At 35.5% G+C, this 18,575-nt stretch overlaps 1 protein-coding gene across 1 annotated transcript in view; it reads left to right on the plus strand.

The window, feature by feature from the left end:
- Positions 1 to 3,940: 3,940 nt before the first annotated feature.
- Positions 3,941 to 18,575, plus strand: part of LOC132164225 (serine/threonine-protein kinase TOUSLED) — a 24,319-nt gene continuing 9,684 nt past the window's right edge. The window contains exons 1-9 of the mRNA XM_059574686.1: positions 3,941 to 4,772; positions 6,123 to 6,212; positions 8,411 to 8,500; positions 9,065 to 9,268; positions 10,886 to 10,936; positions 11,173 to 11,280; positions 11,476 to 11,520; positions 13,336 to 13,448; positions 17,452 to 17,518. Of these exons, the coding sequence (XP_059430669.1) occupies positions 4,503 to 4,772; positions 6,123 to 6,212; positions 8,411 to 8,500; positions 9,065 to 9,268; positions 10,886 to 10,936; positions 11,173 to 11,280; positions 11,476 to 11,520; positions 13,336 to 13,448; positions 17,452 to 17,518 (1,038 nt within the window). The 5' untranslated portion in view covers positions 3,941 to 4,502. The remainder of the gene's footprint in view (positions 4,773 to 6,122; positions 6,213 to 8,410; positions 8,501 to 9,064; positions 9,269 to 10,885; positions 10,937 to 11,172; positions 11,281 to 11,475; positions 11,521 to 13,335; positions 13,449 to 17,451; positions 17,519 to 18,575) is intronic.

Here is an 18,575-nt window from a genome sequence, read left to right on the forward strand (position 1 = left end):
GTATTCATCTTTGTCTTCATGCTGTCGTCTTCATCTTCCCCACAGATTCTTGCGTCCATCTCCAGGTGAGTTGCTGGGTTTCGCAGTACGACTCAAATTAAGGTGAAAATAAAAAAGTGAAAGTAAAAAAGCTCCAAAGCAAGGTGGCTTACCGTCGTGACGTTTCCGGCGATTTCAGTCGTACTACTAAACCCAACAGCTCACCTGGAGGTGGATGCAAGAATCGGTGGGGAAGATGAAGACGACGACATGAAGACGAAGATGAATACGACAACAAGAATCATTGGGGAAGATGAAGACGATGGCGGCACAGGGGATATAGAGGGATTATCTTTATTTAATTTGACGTAGAGTGTGTGTTAGAGCCTCAAAATAACGTAAAAAAACTTATTTATCATTTTCTTAAAAGTTGTACAGACACGTGTTTTTGCAGGTTGACTTGGGTGCAGAAGGAAGACCAAAAGTACAAACTTTTATGCACAGGGCTTTACCATCCATATGAGGGGAGGCTGGAAACTTGCATTTCATGCCAGAGTACCTATGTTATATTTTCCACCGCGTGAGTCAAAAATTTGTTTCTATTTACGGTGTTACTGATTTTGGTGGTTTATTTTTTTTAATTGCCAGTTGAAATGCATCTCAACATTTTTTTACATGTCAGTAGTATAATCTGGATATTGTGATAATGAAGCAAACCACTTTAACTTGATGACCGAGAGAAACCTGTTTGTTTGAGTACTCCTGGTGACTGTTGGAAGAGATTTCTCAAATATACTTTCCATGAGCAAATCACCTAGAACTGAACAACATTCATGTTAAGAATACATCAGTATTATCACACTAAACTTAAACAAAAGTTTCTTACAACAATATAGAGGAAAAGGCACATTAAAACAAATATTAAGTTTCTTATGATGTTATCTTTTCCATGTATGCTAATTATGCTCCTATAAAGAAAATGTTAGTAATGCCTCTTCTGAACAATTTAATAAATACACATAGATATACATACACACACACATATATCATTTTTTTTTCTTTCTAAATGTAAAAATGTATTTTTGCCTGTGATTCTTGCTTTTATACAGCTTAGGACTCTTATATGGCTATATCATCTATGATAAAACATTGTTGCCATATAACTTCCATTAAGTTTATTAAATGGAAGTAAGTAAAGAATGGGAAAAGAAGATAGACACAAGCATAGAAAAAAGAGGAACATGAGAATAAAAAATGAGAAGGTAGGGTGGTTCAGTATAGGCTCATATACCTTAGCAGCCTCTTGAAATAATTGACGACCAGCAACAAGTTGATTGTTTACCTATTAGTAAGAAGTTAATTGAACTACAATTTAATCCTCCTTAGCATAAGCTTCTGCCATTGGAAATTCCAAGATTGTATCTACTACTGATAAAGCTAGAACAATTATATGGGAGATAATGGTTAGTGAATTGATGGAGATACTTATTGGACGAAGCCTCTATCATCTTATATATTCATCATTTGGTTAAACTACCTATTTAGGCTTCATTTGATGGGGATTCTTTGATGATGCTTAAGGTTTTTAAAACCAAATCATTAGAAAAGGAGCCGGGCATTTTAAGTGATGGGATAAGAAGAAACTGCACATCAAGGACAATGCATTTGCTTTATTTATATTTCAAATCATGACATTCTGCTCTTTAGCTATACTATTAATGCATGACAATCTCATGCAGTGCTAGACTGTACTGCTACATTACCTTTTGAATTTGTTTGAACTTTGAAGGATTTATGGAACTCTCCATTTATACAATAACTTCTGATTCTGCATATCATATATGACTAGATATTTTAAATTTTTTTGTTTCTTTTTAATTTCTTCTGAATCATGAAAATCATAACCGCTTGATGTTGTGTGACTGTAGGGGTTATGAGTCTGTGGAATATATATTTGGCAGTGGATGGAAAGCTGATTCTGTAAGCATACCCCCTGGTCAAGTTCAGTACATATATGTATTGTAAAAGAAGTCAAGTTCAGTGTTGTTGGGGCATATGCCCATAGGACTGTGGTCCTTGAACACTTAGCTTTTTCTGAAGATACTGCTCAGTTCTGTGACTTTTAATTCAGGTCTAAGTCAATAAAAATAAGAGCTTATTATGCGACATACAAAGGATCTTTATGTATCAAAACTTCCACATAAAATTGGATAATAGAATGATAAGTTGATAATATTGCTACTGTATGATACAATTAAGCGTTCGAACTGGACGGACGCTGCATTAGATACCATGTCGGGCTGCCATGGACAGTGGAATGGAGTCCAAAATACAATTTACTTGTGTATGCTGGGAATGAGAAGAGCAAATATCAGGTTGATGAAGGTATTGCCAGTTTTTTGCTATGTAAGTGAATTTCATTAACGGTGGTGATCTTAAAGAAAAACACAGTGATGCACCCCAGTTTTAGTCAAATACTTGCAAAGTTTCCTCGTTTTATTTCCTTTTGTTGGTATTTTTTTTTATAGAATAATTGACTTTGAAAGAACTTGACTTGTAGGCAGGGAGCGTTGGACCAGAATATTTAATCAATTTTTTATATGAAACGCCAGTTTGGATTTCTCCCTTTGTTGGCCGGTGTTTGTTTAATATAGAGGGAGATATGAAAATTGTAATCATAGATGTTTCTTGACAGGTATAATTAATCTAACATATATGTTCTTGAGTTCAATACTTGATGAATTGAGACCAGAACTCATAGTTCCATAGTTTTCATCGGCAAGATTTCACAGGGAATTAAGCACGTGCCATCCCACTAGTATAATAATATAAATATATATTTTATATTTTATATTAAAAATATAACATTAAAATGACGTTATTTTGGTGTTAAACATCAAAATAATGTCGTCTTAAATACGAGTTAAGGATATAGTTTCATCATGTTCATTATTTTTTAGAACACTTTGATCTAAAACCATTTGAAATAAGCCCAAAAAATAGGCTTAAAAAAGCCCAAAACACCCCAAAAAGCCCAAAAGGCTATATAAATAAAAACTATTACAAAACTGCTACTTATTAGTTTGAATAATTACTAACCGCCGGTTATAAAATAACCGCTAATAGCCTAAGCGGAGCGGTTGCAGTTATTAAAATCAAATAATTGCTTTAGTGATTGCAGTTAGTAATTTTAGTCAATAACTACTAATTGCTATTGCTTGAACATCCTTAGGTTGAGCATGAACGAGAAGATTGGGCATGTAGGTTGAGCAAGAGTGTGAGAGGGGAAAATAGTTTACGGAAATAGAAAAGAGAAATCATTTTGCGCCGGTCAAAGCATGTTTCCCGGTCAACCAAGAATGATTTTAGTTTGACTAAGATTTAAAAAAAAAAAAAAAAATTTACGTTGAAACAAACCAAGTGTTGCAATAGATTTTCTCAAACTTTCTCAATTTGATACTTCCATTCACAGTTATATATCCTAATATAATTACATTCATTATTATTCTCTTCTTATTTTTAAAACCAAAAGAATAAAAAAAATAAAAAAATATCAAAGCTTACGATTCTCAATGGGTTGATTACATAGGCTATGTTTGACAATCCGAAAGTGAAATGGTACTGTAACAGATTTAATTAATATGAAAGAAAAAAGTAAGAATGAAATGAAAAAAGAGAGTGAAACGGTATTGTAGCAGATTTGATTGATATAAGAGAAAAAAGTAAGAATGTTTTGTATAAAAAAAATGAAAAAAAAATTGTTTTTTAATAATTTTTTTATTTAAATAATAATAAAAAATAATTGATATAATGTAAAAAATAAAAATATTAAAATTAATTTTGAAATTTTTTTTTTAACTTTTGGATCCGATCTCGTACGGCCCTCTGTCAAACACAGCCAGAACGTGTATAAAAATTAACAAAGGTGAGGCCCAAGTCCCATCCCATATTCCCATTGTTCCATCAAATCCCTCCCTGGATTTAGGGCACATCAAATTCACATCTGCCATTTTGCACCCCCACTCACTCCACCTCACTCTCCATGACCTCATTTCGTTGCATTGCTCCTTATTTTCATTCGTAGACTTCCTTCCACTTCCACCCCGTTGAAACTCTTTTCCCCTTGCCCAAAAAAGAGCACAAAACAAAACAAATACATGAAACAAACCAAACAAGTACTCACAAAAAAGTCTCCCTCCCATCCCCTCCCCCCTTGCCCTGATTCTCCCTCCCTTTACCAAAAAATTCAAAACCCTAATTTTCTCCATCTCCCAATCAAATTCTCAATTTCCTTCTCTCCCTAACATTTTTTTGGTCTCCAAACCTGCTCTCTTTTGCTGTCTAATCCTATATTTGGCTTATTTCTCACCAAAGTGTGTATTCAAACCCACTGTTTCTTCCCAAAAATTTCAACATTCTAGGGTTTCATTGAACCTAGAATCCACTCCAAGCCAAATTTTGTACCTGCTCCAATGATCTGAAAAGTCGCTGTTTGTATTGAAACAGCGAGACATACAGTAGCAATGTCGGACGACATGCTAATTCATTTCTCGTCCAACTCCTCTAACCAGTCGGACCAGTCCCTGCCCACCAAGATTGCCAAGCTCGAGGCCCGCATGGTCAGCAAGGCCTCCTCGGCCCCGCCGGCTCAACAGCAGCAGCAACAGCCGCCACCACCGCCGCCACAGCAGCAGCAGCCAGCTTGGGCCTCTGTCTCTTCGGGGGCGGCTGCCAAGTTTGGAGGAACCGAGGAGTTGGCCGAGCCTTCCAGTTCGAGTGACTCCGACTACGATGTAAGACTCTTCAAGTCCAGTTCTATTGTAATGTGTGTACTGTTGGTATTCTTTTTAGACTGATAATTGAGTAAATAGATTGAATTGTGGATTGCTTAATCAGAATTTGTATCAATGGGAATGTTAAACATACACATTTTATGATTCTGACGTTGGACAATTAGGCATTGACATTGCAGGATTTACTACAGATGCTATACGTATATGATAACGTGGCATACATTTCTTCATTTTCCTATGACATTTCCATAATTTGGTTGATTCTGATTGATATTTTGCATTCACAGTGATGGGTGTATTGAGAAACAATCTATTTTCTTTCCAGTGACTATTTCTCCTAACAAGTTGGATCTAGGGCACTGTTTATGTCGTAATGTATGTGTGTGGATGTTGTACCAATGCATATAAAGATATAATTTGAGCTGATAGATTGAATGGCTCTTGAGTTGGAGTTTAGGTGCTGTAGGATGCATAAATTGCACAGTTGACCTGTTTGATGGCTGCCTCGAGAGCTTTGTCCTGGTAATTTTCTAGTAAGTGTGGGATGGAGGGCTCCGCATGACCTAGGATTAGTTGAGTGCTAAAAGAGCCCCAAAAACTTCATCTACAAAAAGAAGGAAAAAAAAAGGAAAAAATATAGGGGAAATAGAATTACCGAATAAGGGGGTTACAGAAGAGGACAATTATAGGTAACATTGATTCTTTTAAATGTTTCAAGTATAAATGAAACATTTATGCTTAGATATTTGCATGTTTTTTGCTTATATCATGGACAACCATCTTGGTAAAACTTTGAAGAGACAAATTTTGCATGAGGATTCGAGATATATCATGCTCGTTAACATACCTTTTTTGATAAGTAATCAAGATATCATTAAAAGCGTAAGACACCCCCAAGTACACTGGGAGTATACAAGAAACGTCACCTAACTAGGAGGAGCAAAAAGAACAAGAAACCTTAGATTATTAAATATGCTGCATGAGATTAAGTTTAATTAATGGTGACAATGATAAATTGATTATGAAATTACTGTCATGATTTCTTGACATCATGTGCATGACCACTTGCATATATGGAAATTTTAATGTTGGTTCCTATACATTGTCAGGAATATGCCTATGTATGACCTGAAGCAAACATGTTCTCTCGCAGTTAAGAAGCTTTGATAATTAATTTTTTAAGTTGTACGTGGTTTCTTGGCAAAAACTTCAGAGTGTTAGCCACATTATTGTATCTTGTGACGTGGTTTGCCATACATAGATATACAAACATACATTCATATGCATCTACATGCACATGTGTATACTATTTTCAGTTTCTCTGACTTAGATAGCATTGTCCTATGCCAGAATGGAGGAGGGTTTCTAATACAAGCCAACCCACAGAAGCGCCAGAAACTTCAAGAAGATGACAACTCGACTGTTTTTGAACGTGTTGAGGTATGTTCTTGTTTGATGAGTTAACATGGTTGGAAATTTGGGATAGTTGACTCTGGATTACTGACTTAATTGCCTTTCTTTGGGTTATAAACTATGGGCTATACACGTTGTTGTCCGTGTACAACACACGCATATATAGTGTACATTAAAATCCAGGTCTTAATGATATTTGTGTGCCAAATCCCCTTTGTTGGTGGTTTTATTAACATTGGCATAACTCATGGTGTTTAAGTATTTCCTTATGAATTTTTATTGCAATTTCTTTTTCTATTCTCTTTCAAGAAAATGAATTGCCTACTAATGGTTGGGTATAAAGAGAAAACCTTTCAATCAGTCGCTGATGGATTGCAAATGGCTGTTGAAACCAGGGATAACAAGGCCACTTACGGAGATAAACATGTTATAATTATGATGTCAGAGAATATGGTACTGACAATGATAGGATTTAGACATAACGGTGTGCACAATACTTGTTTTCTTATGGAAGTTGCATAATCCTGTGAATATCAAATTATGGCTGATTCTATGCCATCCATAATGATGGATGTGTGTGGTGCGTGCTCATGTGTTCTCTTCATATTGATGTGTTAAGAATACCACTTCCAAAATTGAAATAATATAGATACCCTAACTTCTATCAAAAATTACACCTGAAGTCTTTTTAGAATCTTGATCAAGTAATTAAAATAGTTTGAAACCTGAATTGTTTGCTAATCTTTATCTTCCTCCCAGCCGAAAGAATGAATGAAAACTTTACTCAATTAATCTGTGTCTGGAAAGTGTTTTTATTCTAAATCTTAATTTCATGATCCAGAATATGTGCTCGTCAAGCAAACTAAACACTGAGAATTTGTCTTTGTAAATGGTAACTTGACTTTGAGTGGTGATCTAAAAAATTCTCTAGTTTCTAGTTGTTTCTCTCTGAAAATATTTTTGCAGAAGTTGCATACGTGGATAAAGATCTGAATCCCAAGGGGTTACGTTGAGGTTCATAGACGGTCTGATCCCTTACTTGATCAGACCGCTCCTGGTGTTCGAACTAGTCATTAATGGTTGGCTTCATTGGTACCCTTCAGTATGTGTTGCAAACCTAAACGACCAATATGGATCCCCTCAACCCCTTCTTTCATTACTCAGTATTTCCTCTGACGTTCAGGCACCTTAGGGAGCATGAATCCTACAGGGGGCTGCAAGTGCCTTTTGATTAGTTGGGTGCTAAAAGGAAAATGTCTTAGTTATACATGCAAGATTTTTGCGTAGAGGTTTACATGTTTGTTGCTTCCATCTTGAAAAACTGTGTTGCTAAAAGTTCAAAAAGGGAAAAAAAAAGAAAAAAAAAGGCATTGCATGAACATTGTTGACATATCATGCTTGATAAAAATCTGGAATGGAGATCCTTGTTCTTTTCTCTTCTTCTAGTTAGGTAGTGCTCTTGTATATTCCCTGTGTACTAGGATTGCGCCTTTCTACGCTTTTGATATATAAACATTACTTATAAAAAAAAAATAAAAAAATCTGGAATCGAGATCTAAGTTTTGAATTTTCAATAATATTGGATAAGCAATGGATTTTAATATAATTAATGGTGATAGAGATCAAATTTATTGTGGGATTACCATAATGATTCTTGACTTTATGTGCATGATCATTTGCATTTATTGGAATTCTAGCTATTGTGATGGTTTCCATTCTTGGTTAGAATTTTCCCTCATATGAACTGTGCAGATGTGCATGTCTTGCATTTTAAGAAGCTTTACTAATTACTTACCCTTTAAGTTAGAATTCATATGTATTTTCTTGGCAATAACTGCTGCAATGTTATCCATTTTGTTGGTGTTGTCACTTTTTGTTGCCAATGAGCTGAAGCTCAAATGACACTTTCTTCCACCATAAAAACTGGCAGAGAGTGAGATTATGGGTTCAAAATCCATTGGATGCTGCATGTGTTAAAAGAGTGTTTGTCACATTTAGTCTATTGAAAGATACTGTTTCTGTTAAATACTATAATTTATGACCCAGTTCACCGTACATTCATGTACATATACTTGGGTTGCGTCCCTTTGCTCTTTTTTATGAGAATGAATTACTTATATATATATAAAAAAATCACATGCATATACCTGCATATATACATATGCACACATGTATATGTGAATGTTGTTTTCAGTTTTCTAACTTTGCCAAACTTGTCCTGCCAGAATGGAGGGGAGTTTCTAATACAAGCCAATGCTCAAAAGGGCCAGAAACTTCTAGAAGATGATAACTCGACTGCATTTGAGCATGTTGAGGTAGGTTCTTTGATGAATTAATATGGTGGGAACTTCATGATAGCTGATTTTTCCCCTTTTTTGTCTGTTGAATACTGTGACTTACTGCCTGTAGTTGCTTGTCTTTTGGCCTCTCTCTCAACTGTATTTGGGCATGTTGAGGTAGGTTCTTTGAGGAATTTTAAAGGGTGGGAACTTTGTGATAGCTGATTTTTTCTCCTTTTTTTGTCTGTTGAATACTGTGACTTACTGCCTGAAGTTGCTTGTCTCTTGGCCTCTCTCTCTCTCTCTCTCCCTCTCTCTGTACACACACACACATGCATGCATTATAATACATATGCATATTATAATCCTCTCCTTAAATATTGTTTTTCTTTTTTAGTACGTTTGAGGTATTGTTGAATCTTGTGTTCTGCTGGTGTTTTTCTTGGGACTTCCTTAACTCATTGTTTTTAATTGCCTCCTTGTGCATTTATATTGCGATTTCCCTTTGCATTTTATTTCAATAAAATGGATTGCATACTAATAAAAATAAAATAAAATAAATGGATTGCATACTAATTGGTGGGGTAAAAACACTTTCAGGCAGTGGCTGATGGGCGGCAAATGGTTGTTGAAACCATGGAATCTAAGGTCATTTCTGAAGTAAGTAGGAAAAAACCAGGTCGTGGAAGGGGGCACTCTGTTTCAGGTCGGGGGCGCAATGCTAGAATTAATGATCAGATAAGATCACAAAATTCTTCGACTGTTTCACCTTCAAATGGCCAGTTTGAGAACTCATATCTTAAGGTATGCTGATTTGTATGAACTGTTTCTATGTCATTCTTTATTTCTTTATTGTGACTTTTAATCATCCTCTTCTTCATTATGTGATAATCAATGCCATTATCTCGGTTATTTATTTATTAAATTGTAAGAACAGATTTTCGTTATGATTATTCTAATAGAAGGATGGTTAATGGAATATCACCCATGCATCTCCATAACACGCGCAACAGATTTTTTTTTTTTTTTTAGGGGTTAAGAATAAAATAAGATATGTGACATGCATAATGCGTTGCATAACGTGTATAAGTTATGTATAGCAAAATTGGGTAAGTTGAGGGGCCTTTTCTAATTAGGTCTTATAGTAAATATGGCCTAATTTCTTTTTATGTTTCTAGTGAGGTGTTTCCGCTTGTATACTTCCAGTGCACGTAGGGGCGCCTTACGTTTTTAATAAAACTTGATCATTACTTATAAAAAAAAAGTAAATATGGCCTAATGTGTGCATTTAATAGATTTCTATTTCTTTTGTGATTTGGTAACAGATATGTATATTAGGTAAGGGTTTATTATTGTTGGATTAGTGAAAGTTGGCATTGCAGTTGTATTTGTTGTGTTGTGCATGTCATGCGTCATTTTTGGAATGGTGAATGAGGTTCTTTATTATGTATTGTGATGGCTTTATAAAATAATTTGCAAAAGTGTACCAAAAGGTACTATATAAATGACATTTATGACAATTATAATATATTTCCATAATGCTTAAAAATTTAAATCACAAATACAGTGCTATCGTAGAGAACATACCTGTACCATATCCATACTAATCTCTATGGATTTAGGTCTACTAGGTGTCGCTGTTTTACATCAATTTACGTAGTTTCTTCATGAATGATCATCTTGTTGATGTTTTGCTTCAAAGTAGGGAAGACTTTCTCAAGATATGACATATGGTTGAGTGCAATAACTGTGATGTAGAAGTGGATTTTAAGATTTGAGTGAACACTATGACAATAGATATTTTTCATGAGAAGACTTTGATTATGAATTTACCTATTAAAAAGTTTATTGGTGTTGCTGAAATTTGCAATTTTTTGTTCAACCATATGCAATAATTTATTGCCTTAAAGTTTATCTGAAATTAGATGTTTGTTGTCAGATAGGTCAAAAACAGTAGGATATGTAATGTTAATATGGATGATGAAGATAACTGGATTTGATGTTACACTCGGAAAAACTCTTAGGTTGGTTGAAAAAGCTCAGGGAAGTTTTTCCACATGTCTCCTCTTAGGTAGGATAATAAGAAAGTCTTTCCTGATCTTTCACACCGTGGGAAGTTTTTCTAGAGCTCTCCTCTTGGGTCTGTGGATAACAAAAAAAAGGGTGACATAGAGGGCGGGGGGTTAGGTACTGAAAAATACCAAAAGTGCCAGAGTCAGTGTTTGCTAGATGTCTTTATGATCGTTTTGGAACCTTGATATGTGCAAGGAGATGAGGAGTGTTTATATGCTTATCTAAAAAGGACATGGAGAAAGTGCCAGATGTTGCTTGTAATATGGAAGGTTCTTATGTTAAGGAATGATTGGTAAAAGTAAGACTTATTTATGGCTGTTTGTTAAGCTCTTTCTCCGCTTGTTGCAGGATAGCAGGCCCAAAGAGCAGTTTCGGAATGATAGTCGCTCTCCATTAGAGGTATAGTTTTGGTGTACTTTTTTTTCATTGTTTTAGACAAATATAGTAAGAAAATATTCTGCTTCTGTATAGCCAAACATCATAAGATAAGCACAAGATTAGAAAAATTTCTATGCATACTACTTTTTCAAGTATATTTGAATCAAAGGGTTCTTGTTTATAAGTACTTTTCAGAGGCTAAACAAGTTTTTGATATCTCACCCATCCTAGTATTTTTTTCATTCAAATTAAATTAGGAGGAGGTTGCATCTTTACGGGCAAAAGTTGCAGCACTAGAGGAGGACTTGCGAAAATCACGTCAAGAGGCCTCTGATTATCAAAATCTTTGTCGCCAGTTAGAAAAGGTAATTGAATTGATGCCAATAGTTGTTAAAACTATTTAATACATGTTCCGGAGCAATACGGTTTATATTTTAATCTGGTGCCAATTCTTTTACCTTTTCTTTTTCGCAGAATTGCTTTGTTCATTCGTGAGACTATGATAGAGCTCCTTCATTTTTTTTTATTAAGTTTCTTTTTTCCGTTGTGATTTCTGGCAGGAACTGAAGGACCTCAAAGACTATGAACAACAAATGAAGCCTAAGGTGTGCTTCTTTAAGGACCTTGATTACCAACCGTTTCTGACTTCTGATTCTATAATGATTTTTTTCTTATTTTTTATGGCCTCTCTCAATTCTTTATGGTATTTCTCATATCGATGTACAATATGGTTCATTATATTTACGATAGTAATTAAAAGATGTGCAAAAGAGACTACATGAAGAGTTTAGTGATCACAAACTATCACTAGACTCTACAGATAAGTCCCGTACTGAATGAGGTGTGAGGTACCCCAGCAGTTGCACAAGGAAACTGAATAGACACAATACAAACAATATGCATATGCTTGTTCTATATGATTTTTTTCTTATTTTATGGCCTCTCTCAATTCTTTATGGTATTTCACATATCGATGTACAATATGGTTCATTATATTTACGAGAGTAATTAAAAGATGTGCAAAAGAGACTACATGAAGAGTGTAGTGATCACAAACTATCACTAGACTCTACAGATAAGTCCCGTACTGAATGAGGTGTGAGGTACCCCAACAGTTGCACAAGGAAACTGAAGAGACGCAATACAAACAATATGCATATGCATGTCCTCCAGTCCGTCCATTCCCCCCCCCCACCCCCCCCTCCTTTCCCTTCTGAATGCTCCTTTAGTTGCTTAGATATATATTTTTTTTATAAGTAATCGAAAGTTCATTAGAAACACAAAGGCACGAACAATCCAAGTACACAGTAAGTATACAAGAGAAATACTTGGCTATAAAGGGAAAGAACGATCAAGAAAAGCATGAAAATCAAGCACATTAGGAAAGTCTAAAGCAACTGCCCAAAGGTAAAGGATATTGAAGAAGAAAGACTTTGGTGATAAAGATTTTTGAAGGAATGATAGTAAAGCTTGTTTAGTGGGATAAAACCTTCAGATGTTGTCATAAGCAATTTTTTTCCTTTAAAGTCAAAAACAAATTCTGCATTTTGTTTCCATAACATATTTGATTGTTTCTTTTCGATATTAGAAAATAATCAAGTATGTTTTTTTATACTATAAAAAAAAAACATATTTGATTGTTTTCTAAAGCAAGAACTAAGCTTACATATCTTCTATGGGTTTGAGAAATAATATACTTTACAATCTTATTCGTTCTAACGTTATTTTAAGGGATGCGTTAGCCACATCTACATGACACCCCGAGATGACTAGTTACAATTGGGGCTCTAGTAATCATTTATGTATACCAGTTTCACCTAGTATCAATCAATGTAGGATTTAGTACATGCCTACGTAGTGTCTTCACAATCTAATTCAATCCCATTCGAAGAATTATAATTTCTCCCATTCAAATTTTTGACGTCCTCATTAAGGACTACATTTCGTTGTAGTGCCTTACGCCACACGACATTACTAGATTGGCTCTAATTGTCGTGGCTCAAGGATGCGCTAACCATATATGCTCGACATCCCAAAAGGACTAGTAGAAATTGGGGCCTTCCCACAATCACTTATATAGTTTAATTCCCACTTAGTAGGCAGCCAATGTAAGACACAGGACATGTCTTTGGGGGATGATTATTGGGTCTTTGGGTTCTAAAGAACATGAAAGAAGTATAAACTGTAGTTGGTTTTATAGAAATATACTGAAACAATCTCCTTGATGGGGAAAAGCACTGGTCTGCTTGTTCCCAATAAGCTATTATTGATTTGAACTATTGGATAATGTTTGCTTCTTATCTATTTTATATATGAGAAACTGAGAAAGGATCAGCATCAATGTAATGTTCATGACATCAGGTGTGTAGTTGGCACATTGTTGTGACCATAACTAGTTTTGGTTTTCTTCTCTAATGCAGAGAACAAAAATAATATCTGATCTGTTGATAGCTGTTTCAAAAGCTGAGAGACAGGAAGCAAGGCTGAAGGTGCGGCAGGACTCTTTGAGACTTGGTAATGTGGGCGTAATCAGGTACTACACTAATTGATTTATGCTTCTAATAGTAGTACTTAGAATTGATTTAGAATGCTTTGGTTGGTGATCACAATGAATGAGAGAGAGTACAAGAGGTGACTATTTAATCTAGTAAAAGAGACAGAATTTAGGCAGATATTTTAGCGAACTATGTTGGCAATGTTTCACTCCTTATATAGTTATTGTTTTCTGCCACTTTTGAGGATCCTTTTGCCGAATTTTTTTAGAGATTGACTCTAATATGCTTTTTTGTTGACAAACACACAAATTACTGAGATTTTGGGTTATGTGGCCCTCTCCTACCTTTTCCAATTTACAGGTATTCAAATACAAATTGGGGTAATAGTCTGTAGCTTGTAACTATAGCTGCAATTTTAGCTCAAAACCAAAGCTTCGTGCTTTTATGTGACATACTTGGGAAAATTCTGGATTATATGCATAATTATTTTTCTAAGGATTTAGTATAAAGCTTGCAACAACATCATCATCATCATCATCATCATCTTCTTCTTCTTTGGCTCTTGAGATACAAAGAGAAGTATGATTTTCTGCCTAAAAAACTTATGTTGTTGGATATCAACAGCCCGCTTTTAACCCCAAGGGGTTGGCTCAAGTGGTAAGGGCATTGGTCTTGGTGGCATTCTATCAGGTCTAAGGTTTGAATCCCCTTGGGTGCAAACAATTCTTTGGGGCCCGCCTATCGGTGAAGCCGGAGTATTACCCGATCCGTGTGGAGGGGGCGTTTTACACGGGCCTGAGGTTTACCCAACAGGAGTGGGTACACAAAGTGGCCTTGCTTTGGAGGGATTCCTCGTTATTAAAAAAAAAAAAAAGTTCAACAGCTACTTTATCTCTTTACAAGACATCTGTAGAAATTGAAAAACCGTAGAACACATTAATGTATTTGCTAATTTACAACCAGCTAACTAAGAATTTATCTAATTACCTAAGAAAAAAAAAGCAACCAAAAGGATTTCCCGGTGAATGCTGGCAAGAAAACTAAACGCCAAATTGTTATCAATATAGCATAGCCAAAAAACCAAGCATATTTTATCATGATGGGAGTCATGGAGGAGACCAGGCCAATTATGCAGTGTAGGTCTCTTCTAAATTTATGGTAGGAACATCATCCTCGTTTGCTCAAGACCAATTTGTGTGGGTCACTCGAAGGTGGAGACTTTTAAAAGCCCGAGGGCAAGTTATAATTAATATCTTATAATCCAAGCCCCCAGAAAGACAAACACAAAACAAAAATCTCAGTAATTTCTGGGAATGATCCAAAATCTTTGATGATGCTTCATGAAAACCCATGTGAAAATATGGGAAAGAATATTGTGAAGGGACAAGGTGGAGGGATAGAATAGGTTATGCTCGGGGTTAACCGTTTACAGAATTTCCACCATAGATGCCTCTGCTGTTGGAAAGTAGGGATGGAGGGTGCTTGGAGTGATTGGGGGCTTTGATGCTATGCTAAAGATTACAAAGAATGGATAAAAGTGGAGGCACAATCTCATGAGATGTCTTGTTGCTTCTCTTGAAAACAGAGTCTCCATTTTGGATTAGAAAATATTTGGTGTGTCAGGATTTTTATGATTCCATCAATTATTCATTCGCTTTCCTTTTTAGAAAGGGAGAGGTTTAGAATTCAATTATTTACGCATGGGGATTTATAAAGTAATAGTTTGTTCTATTTTTGACATTTAAAAAAAAAAAAAAAAGTTATGAAACAGAACTTCAGTTCCATTATGATAATGACTTTACCACCAGACTAGAATATTAAGGCTCCGCTTGTTTTGGCGTAAAATAATTTTTTTAATTTTTTAATTTTTTTTATAAGTAATAATTAGTCTTATTAAAAGCGTAAGGCATTCCTAAGTACACCAGAAGTATACATTAAGAATCACCTAACTAGAACGAGAAAAGTGAACAAGAAAATTATCATAGCTAATCGACAAAGGGGATACAAACACCGCAGTCCAGAGATACAAAGTATGAAAAAAGAGGATAAAATGTCCTCCAAGGACCTCCCCATGTCTTCAAAGCACCTATAGTTACTTTCCCTCCATAAACACCAAAAGAGGCAAATAGGCACCATCTTTTAGACCGCTGCACTCCTCAATTGTCCAAAGGACCACCAACAGGCAAACAAGTCAATAACCCTTCTCGGCATGACCCAAGACATCCCAAAACGACTAAAGAGGGCACTCTATAAAGCTAACGCTACCTCTCAATGAAGAAGAAGATGATCCACCATCTTCCCATTTCTCTTGCACATGTAGCATCTGTTCATTACAATAACATGCTGCTTCCTGAGATTATCCAAGGTTAGGATCTTGCCTAGAGCCACCAACCACGCAAAAAAAGTTGCCCTCGAAGGAGCCTGCGTTCGCCATACACTTTTCCAGGGAAAGCGACTACCTTCAGAGTAAGCCAAGGAGTAGGACTTGTCCTTGAAAAAACCTCTTTTAGAGGAAACTCACCACAGTTTATCTGCACACCCTCGTCTCACTATGACTGAATGCAACACCTGGAGAAATGATGCAAAGACCTCTACCTCCAGTCATGCGCCTCTCTAGAAAAACTCATATTCTACTAATTGGATCCACCCAAAAACTTCAAATTAGCCGCCATTGAGGCATCCTTCATACGAGCAATACCAAATAAAATTATAAATGCTTCCTTAAGAACCATATCTCCACACCACAGATCACGCCAAAAGCTAATCCTAGTCCCATCCCCCACCTCAAGTCTAGTAAAGCCTTTGAATGTCTCCCACCGGTGCCACAGAAAATACTAGTGAAGCCGAAAATATTTTTGGTTTGACCAGAAAAGCCTTTTTAATTTTCGTAAAATAGGTTTTTTATTTTTTTATTTTTATTTTTTTTTTATTAAATCGTAAACAATTTTTCGAGTTTGAGCTTCTCCTTCTCAAATTGTTGGACTATCGCTGAACCGCCGTTGGTGGTTTATAAAAGTTGCCGGCCATTTTCTGTTGTCGCTTATTTTTCGTACGAACCAAACGGCAAAAAATATATTCAGGAAAATCATTTTTTATGTAAAATGATTTCGTTGAAAATATTTTCGACGGAAAACATTTTATGTCTAAACAAACGGAGCCTAAGCGTATGTTTAGTATCAATATAAGTATCATAAAAGTTTAGTCCATGAAGGTACCACAAAAAGATTGTTATATTTTTTTTGGATGGACAGCCGCATTGTATAGACTTTTGACAGTTGATAATCTTAAGAAAAGGGATAAAATAACAGTGAATTAGTGTTGCATGTGCAATAACAATTGTGAGATGGTAGACCATCTCCTACATTGTGATATGGTACTTGAGGTTTGGTCATTAGTTTAACTCTATTTAGGGTTGAATGGGTGATGCCTAGAAATCTAGTGGAGCTATTTGCAATTGGAAGGGGAGATTTTGTTGCCAAGAGATAGTTCAACTTTGTTTTATGAAGACAATTTGGTGGAAGAGAATTAACTCTACATCCACATTACAGAGCTTTATGGAAACTCCTTAAAACCCATTTTTCTATGATCATTCTATGACTATATGTGGATTGCAGCTGGTTTTCATTGCGATTGTTTTTTGGACTTCATTGATGTTCTTAATTTCTGGTATGTTCGCCAGGGAATTACCCATTTTTCCCTTTTACACTAATTATCTTAATTTCTATAATTTTATATTACTTAATAAAAAAAAATGATTTGCATTGTTAAGCCATTCAAAATGATTAGGCATTAAATTTGACTAATTACTGGAAAGGGTTAAATGACTTAAATTAAGAGAAACTAAACAAATTTGAAATGAACTAGTACTTGGTTACCGTTTTCTCTAAAGAATATTCATGGAGTTCTGTTCTGTAAATTCCTTGCATTCCTCAATCTGGATGAATGGCATTTTTTTAAAAGCAAAAACTTAAAGTCCTAATCTTCTAGCATCTTCCATCTTTGCTTTGTATTTTGTTGACCATGTTCTCCTGTGGATTGCAGAGCTGGAACCGTCATATCAGAGACATGGGAAGACGGACAAGTGCTAAAAGATCTCAATGTTCATCTAGTATGCTCTTTCTATATTTTCCTTTCGCTTATTGATAATAAATATCGTTAGTTTTGAATTTTCTTAACATGCCAGTGGTTTTTGGACCCAATATATCTCATTCCCCATGTGTAAGAGTTTGAGGGTGAGGTCATGAGTTAAATCCTGTATAAGTGTGTGAGATATATTTACTTCTAAAATTTTTTTTTCTTCAAATGTTATATCCTTTGTGTTTAGCTATAGTGAACATGTTTTTCACCACCTTTATAGTCTCTAACTTTTGTATACAATTTGACTTGTTTTTAGGCACTTAATGATATTTTATAATGTGTGTATCAGAACCATGGTATGTGAATCAGAAGATTATTGGTGGAATAATTTGAATCATAAGGTCCCTTTATTTAATAATTAGAGATTTGTCTTTAAGCTGTTAAACTTTGTTTGGATTCTAGTTTTCATACTTGCTTTCTACAATAATTATACTTATTGATTCCTTGGTGGTTTGATGAGGGTGTGGGAGGTCCCTTGGTGTTTGGGCGGGGATTTTAACATTGTACGTTTTCCTAGTGAGCGCTCCATTGATTCCTATTATTCCTCGGGCATGATAGATTTCTCGGACTTCATTTCAGAGAATAATTTGGTGGATATTCCGATGTTGGGGGGTCAATTTACGTGGTCCAATAATCAAGAAAATGAGAGTTGGTCGAGGATTGACCGATTCTTGCTTTCCTCGGATTGGGAAGATCATTACCCAGCAGCTTCTCAAAAGAGACTTCAACGCCTACTCTCGGATCACTTTCCTTTATTGCTGGACTGTGGGACTCCTTGGGGAGGTAAGAAGGGTTTTAAATTTGAAAATATGTGGCTTAAGGCAGAGGGTTTTGTTGATAAGGTTGCTTCTTGGTGGGGGTCGTATTCGGTTGAGGGTTTGCCTAGTTTTGTGCTGGCTAGTAAACTAAAATCCCTTAAAGTGGACTTGAAAAAGTGGAATGAGGAGGTCTTTGGGGATATTGGGAGGAAAAAAAAGGAGTTGTTGGGAGGTATCCAGGAGTTGGATGAGTTGGCAGAATCGAGAGGT

This window comes from Corylus avellana, chromosome ca10 (assembly GCF_901000735.1).
Source record: "Corylus avellana chromosome ca10, CavTom2PMs-1.0".
NCBI classification, from domain to species: Eukaryota; Viridiplantae; Streptophyta; class Magnoliopsida; order Fagales; family Betulaceae; genus Corylus; species Corylus avellana.